General features: G+C 41.8%; 2 protein-coding genes across 3 annotated transcripts in view; one reads left to right on the top strand and one right to left on the bottom strand.

Moving 5' to 3' along the window:
• LOC118423735 (putative ankyrin repeat protein RF_1087) overlaps positions 1-2,229 on the top strand; it is a 7,089-nt gene extending 4,860 nt beyond the window's left edge. For both annotated transcript variants that reach the window (XM_035831937.1, XM_035831936.1), the window contains 3 exons: positions 942-1,037; positions 1,523-1,609; positions 1,781-2,229. In XM_035831937.1, the coding sequence (XP_035687830.1) occupies positions 942-1,037; positions 1,523-1,609; positions 1,781-1,807 (210 nt within the window). In that variant the 3' untranslated portion in view covers positions 1,808-2,229. The remainder of the gene's footprint in view (positions 1-941; positions 1,038-1,522; positions 1,610-1,780) is intronic.
• Positions 2,230-2,644: 415 nt separating this feature from the next.
• Positions 2,645-5,592, bottom strand: LOC118424672 (catechol O-methyltransferase domain-containing protein 1-like). Its single transcript, XM_035833330.1, has 6 exons — positions 5,408-5,592; positions 4,678-4,783; positions 4,085-4,203; positions 3,693-3,747; positions 3,247-3,380; positions 2,645-2,891 (listed from the first exon to the last, which is right to left on the bottom strand). The coding sequence occupies exons 2-6, from the start codon at positions 4,781-4,783 to the stop codon at positions 2,736-2,738; spliced, it is 570 nt and encodes a 189-aa protein (XP_035689223.1). The 5' UTR covers positions 5,408-5,592; the 3' UTR covers positions 2,645-2,735.
• Positions 5,593-5,850: the final 258 nt, after the last annotated feature.

Here is a 5,850-nt window from a genome sequence, read left to right as displayed (position 1 = left end):
CACGGTAGAAATAGGATCGTACCCAGGCTGTAGTCACTCAAGCAACTGGATAAAATTTGGAAACGGTCAGACGTTTCGAATAGCATCCACTGTCAATCATGACTGTCCATCATGATTAACAGTTCAACCAATGATTACATGGCAATTAAGAAATCGACCAATTGGAGAATAGTTGCATGCCTGGCAAATAATTTGCATTATTATGTTTTTATTTGGCATCACTGGTAGAATAGCCGGTCATACTAGATCATAATCCCTACCCTACTCGCTTTACACTAGGTTTTTCTGAGACGTCTTGGCCAAGACCGTCTCAAGACCGTCTCAGCCAAGACGTCTCAGCCACAGTGTAAAGAGCGATTTAGGGGTCTCAAGACCAGATTCCTGCTGTGCGTCTTGAGACATCAGATGTGGTCTCAAGACGCTCAGCGGGAGTGCCAAGACGCACAGCAGGAGTGCCATTTTTTACTGTGTAAAGAGAACGGTCAAATTCGTCTCAGAGCCAACTTCAGAGCGGTATTTGTAGGTCAAAGGGTATATATCATTGAGCATACCAAATGCGATCTCTACAGCATTTTGGATCTGTGTTTACTAGGAGGTTGTTTTTCATTATAAATTTTTCTTTATTTTCGACACCTTTTTTACTTCTTTGAACAGGGACAGTTTTTTTCTGATAGTAGTTGGAGTCCGCTACAATCCAACTTTTCATATTTCCCCTGAATTTGTGGAAAAACTGCCTACTTATTACGGAGGAAAGTGTGCAGAGACACAGAATAATGCCTGCAAGCCTGCTCTGCAGGGAGTCCAAGACAGCTTGTCACGGCGTGTGTAAAGAGAGCTGTTAAAGGTCTTGGCTGAGACGGTCTTGGCCAAGACGTCTCAGAAAAACCTAGTGTAAAAAAATAGAGAAACCAGCCAATAATGCAGATTTGCCCTGCCCACAGAACGGAGAGACCCTGCTGCGGGTGGCGGGCCTGAGAGGCCGGCTCGACATCGTGAAGATTCTGACGGACGCTGGGGCCGACATCATGGACGACTCGGTAAATTACACATGTCTGATATTACACATCAAGCACGTTAAAGAACCCAACACACCTTTCGAAAAAGAGTAGGGGCATGCCATACCCCTGTGAGAGGCGGTATAACCCCGCCGTGTGTAAGCACGTCGACCGATGATGATGACAAATGCATGTTTAATAGGGGATTTGAACCTTAGCTATAGGACCTTGGTCCCGGACCTGAAACTCTACCGCCAACACGACGAGACACGGTGTATTTTACCTGGCTCTCTCTGAACAGACTACAGACATCAATACGTTTCATATATCGCGTTTTTGTCAATGCTCTCAGGGAGAGAGCCTAGTAGTATGGTCATGTGTTTAAGATACTGCTTTTTTCGTGGATTATGTATCCTGTTCTAATGCCTACGGGAATAGCTGTTATTATCGTCAGCAAAAATATACTGGCAATGTGAATATTTCTGATGTTTTGATTGTCCACACCGTTCTTGCCTGTCTCTACACAGGACGAAAGCGAGGCGGATGGCGAAGGTGAAAGGTCAAACTATGGCGTCATGTACACTGTGGTGCGAGACCTAGACGGGCCGACTCAGGTTAGTTAGTTCGTTCGTTTGTTTGTTTGTTTGTTTCTTCATTGTTATTTTGCCAGTGACACCACCACCGAATCCATTTCCTTTTTTCTCAGTTGATTGAGTAAGTTTTGTATAAATCATCTCACTTGAGTGTCTAACATTCATCGATTTATTTTTGTTCCTCTTCTGCAGAAAAAGGATCCAATGAGCCAATGTTGAAGAAGAAAAGACTCTTAAGCTAACAATTTGTATATACATGTTATAGATATAAGATTGCTTGTATCTTGCTGGTGCTTTAGGGATAATGAATAATTTTAGATTATCTTTTCTAACTAACATACACGAAATGTCTGTACGGCGTTGATATGGAGAAAATACGTGTATCACATATACGTGTATATACGGCGTCGATATAAAGAAATTACGTGTATCACTAAAATCTTGATATTGAATGGCCAAGGATAAAGGGCTACTTCATTGATAACCGGGAGTGCGTTGAAGTACACAGAGGATGTCAGAATGGTTCAAATACTAACGTTTCATCTCTGCTTTGAGATTACAGACGCTAAAATGTGTAAGATATTTCTGTTATACGTTTTAAATGTAAAGTCTTAAAATAAACATGTGTTCGGGGTACTTTGTATTTGTGTAGTTTAATTTTGTTAACTGCTTGTATCTGTATATACATTGTAGCCCGGTATGGAACAATCGCCCTTCGTCGTATTACACTGAACGACCTGTCACACCTGTCGTATTGAGATCACCTGAGTGGCGCCGAATGGCAGCTCGCTCCAGACCCTTGTGATTTAGCCCCGTCCATTGTAAGCTCTTCTCAATTCAGCCCCTGGCTGCCAAGAGAGAGTAGTCGGCCCACCCAATAACATATAACCTTTGCACAGCTGACTGCAAATGCTGTTTAAATCTATCCCACGTTAGTGGTGATTCTTCTACCGTTCTTGATGACAACGAGTTCCACTCTATGATACTTCTAGGAAAGTAAGACTATCTTTTTTAAAACCACATCAATCCTTGGCTGGGAACTTATTATAATAAGTACTTGTATGCATGACTATTTCTTGTTCTTGTCTGAGCTGGTTCAAAGTCAAAGGTCAGACTATCGGCCAGAGAAAGTGAGTCCACTTCAAGGTCATCGCTTGAAAGCCAAGGTCAGCCCGTCTGAGACGGTAAGCATGCTGACGTCAACACGCGGGTCCTTGTGGATCTTCTTGTTCAGGTCTGAGATGGTCCGAGTTGTCTCGTCCCAGGTGTCTTCGGGTTGTAACACCTTTCCACCCCATAACATCTGAAGGTACAAAGGGAGATCAACTGTTTTTCTAGAGTTCTCTTCTTGAAAAGCCCCGCATTTAGAAATAGCGCTAATCTATGTGATGTAGACCGAAAGGGCAAGCTTACAACTGTACAGAGAAACGCCACCCTGTTTCTTTCATTGAGCGGTTTTCTACAATCACTCTAATCACGTCTTTACTCATTCTTGTTTTCATCATATTATCGTACAGTGCTTACGCTTGCACATATTTGCATGAACTCTATGCTACTGTCTAGTTTCTTTCGAATTCAAATCACTGTCGTCAACTATGCCACCACACGCAAACGTGCATTTCGTGTGTCTAATTATTTCTTTTTTGGTTAATACTCACGTTATCCAAAGCGATCAGACCTCCGGGACGCAGTATGACCAGCGCCCGCTCGTAATAAAGGTCATAGTTCATCTTGTCCGCGTCTATGAACACTACGTCATAGGTTTCCTCTTCACCGGCAGATATAAGGTCATCTGGGGTCAAACATATGGATGTCAGGATGACAATCCGGTGTATATATTCACGGATAAATATTTAACGGGATTGTTCAAGGCGAAGTTCTTAGACTACTTTAAGGCAATGTACTAAGAAGTTGGAAATAATTGTACACGGAGATAGCGGTGAACATTTGTTTTGAAGGATGATAAGTTGTTGTCATCGAAAATACTGGAAGTTTTCTCTTTGTCACTGGTAACATGTTATCAATCAATCAATCAATCAATGATGAAGTGTGTTGGGTTCCTTTAAGAACCAGAAGAATTTTAAGTACCATAAGAATCACGCACCCAGTGTCTGCAGAGCGGGTTGTATCCTGACATCTATTTTGTGCTCCACTCCTGCCTGATAGTAAAGATCACAAAGAATCATGAGTGAATCTTCTGTTCACTTGAGTTTTTTTTTTCAAAACGAATTAAGTGGTTGATCGGAAAAACATCAACGCTAGCTCATCTTTAACTGAGGGGTAACCTATATCCGTTGTTTTTAAAAACAAGGTATACGGATATCAAGTTTAAAATATTGCAACTTGAAACAAAACTATCCGTCTACTTGATATTCTCTAAACACTCATGCATACATGTGAAACGGATATAGGTTACCCCACGGATAAAGGTGGAGTAGCGTTACATTCCCTGCTACTGTAGTAAAACATTTAACGGTTTATTGAAATATTGCTCACCTCCGTCCAATATGGCCTGCCCAAGTTGACGTTGGTGTCATCAACATCACAGGCCACGACTTTCCCGTCCTCGGGTAAAGCCAGGGCGAGGGCAAGACAGGTGTATCCCGTGAACACACCTGAGGAGATGTACCATCTTTAAATCTTTATTCATAGACTTTCATCGATAAAGATGTTTTTACGCTCTGTGTGGTTGTCTTTTTAGTCATTTTACTTTTTACATGATATTCTCGCTCTAAAGTCAAGGGTAACATAATTCCAATTTAGACTCAGCGACGTGCCTCAATCCAGTGAGATACTCGATCTGGGTACTATAGAGATATCAATTTGTTAACTAATGAATTGTAAAAATTGGTTATCATGTTCCGCGAAAAACTTTATGTGGTTGGTAAGACATATTTCGTACAGAGCCAAGCATTTGGCATCGCATCTGTACGCAACGACACCTATAGCTGCAGTACAATGTGAACCATAGCGCTGACGAATGTGACAGAGACCGTAATTGAAACGATGGTTGAATAAAACCCTTCTTTTTGTACAAACAATTTTGTATTCAGCCTTTAATGTTGTATATAATTTAGATCCTGACCTACCGACTTCTATCGCCCTCCTGGCCCCGATGACCCGAGCAATGTTGGTCAGGAGTTGCGTCACTTCCGGATCCGCTATCATGTCTGCTCTGGGCAACTTAAGAGTCATCTGCAAAAAAAACTGCCCCAAGTAAGATCTTGAAAAACACTCTACTTAGGTGAAAATGATTTTACCTAGTTTTTTTTCGGGACGTAAGTTCAGATGGGACGTAAAGCCGAGGTCCCGTTTTTTGGAGAGAGTCACATGTCAATTATTGGAAAATAATAATAATATCTGGTGTACTCCCATCCAAGAACTGACCGGACCGTCGCGTTGCTTAACTTCCGAGATCGAGGGATCGGGTGTACCAACGCGGCACGCGGCCGTAGCGAAAAAGTAGGGTCCATCCCAGTGCAAGTGGATTAAAACTGGTGTGTTAACTGCAATAATGAACTAAATCCAGACTGCGTAATCCCAAACAACTCTCAATTGTGAATTGATTCATTAATCAAGTTATTGATCAATTGAAATAAAAACAATTCTCCTTACACAAATACGTCAGAAAGCTTAGTTAGACAAGGAGTTGGAGGACAGCACGTTGAAGAACCCATCATTCATTCATTCATTCATTCACTCATTCATTCACTCAGTCATTCATTCATTCATTCATCCATTTATTCACCCACTCACTCACTCACTCACTCACTCACTCACTCACTCACTCATTCATTCTCAATTAACAAGTAACGTTACCTGAGAAAGCCATGTAAGGCAAGGATGCTCCCGCAGTGAATGTTTGTTAGCAAATTGAACCAGTGGGTGTTCACATGCATAGTCGTGACGCAGGCTTTTATACGTTCGTTGCAAAGACTCAGATCTGCCAGCCTGTTTACCTGCGAATGAACGAAAATATGTACGACAAAAGGTTTTTTACGGTTTTTGTTGTTCCGGTTTTGACCTCTCCCCGGGAACAGATACCATGGTCACTAAGGCCGCAGAATGGGCATTTTCAATAGTGCGACAAGGCTGACAACACAAGATATATCTACTCTGAAAAACAACAACACGAGATATTAACCCGAAGTTCTGCTGTAGTACCATAAAAGGCCGATTTGGGATGATAATTCCTATCATTTCGTTGTCTTATAAAGACCTACCCACATACGAAATATCAAAACAATCCATCTGTGCGTTCT

This window comes from Branchiostoma floridae, chromosome 10 (assembly GCF_000003815.2).
Source record: "Branchiostoma floridae strain S238N-H82 chromosome 10, Bfl_VNyyK, whole genome shotgun sequence".
Taxonomy (NCBI): domain Eukaryota; kingdom Metazoa; phylum Chordata; class Leptocardii; order Amphioxiformes; family Branchiostomatidae; genus Branchiostoma; species Branchiostoma floridae.
The sequence above is the reverse complement of the archived record's forward strand: the minus strand, read 5'-3'. Positions and strand labels throughout refer to the sequence as shown.

Bases quoted from the DNA above. Each gene is read 5' to 3' on its own strand.
- LOC118424672 (XM_035833330.1), bottom strand. From the start codon at position 4,783: ATGACTCTTAAGTTGCCCAGAGCAGACATGATAGCGGATCCGGAAGTG. The intron at 4,204-4,677 runs GTAGGTCAGGAT...ACATCTCCTCAG, and splicing joins CAGGAGGGCGATAGAAGTCG to GTGTGTTCACGGGATACACC. The intron at 3,748-4,084 runs GTGAGCAATATT...CTTTACTATCAG, and splicing joins GCAGGCCATATTGGACGGAG to GCAGGAGTGGAGCACAAAAT.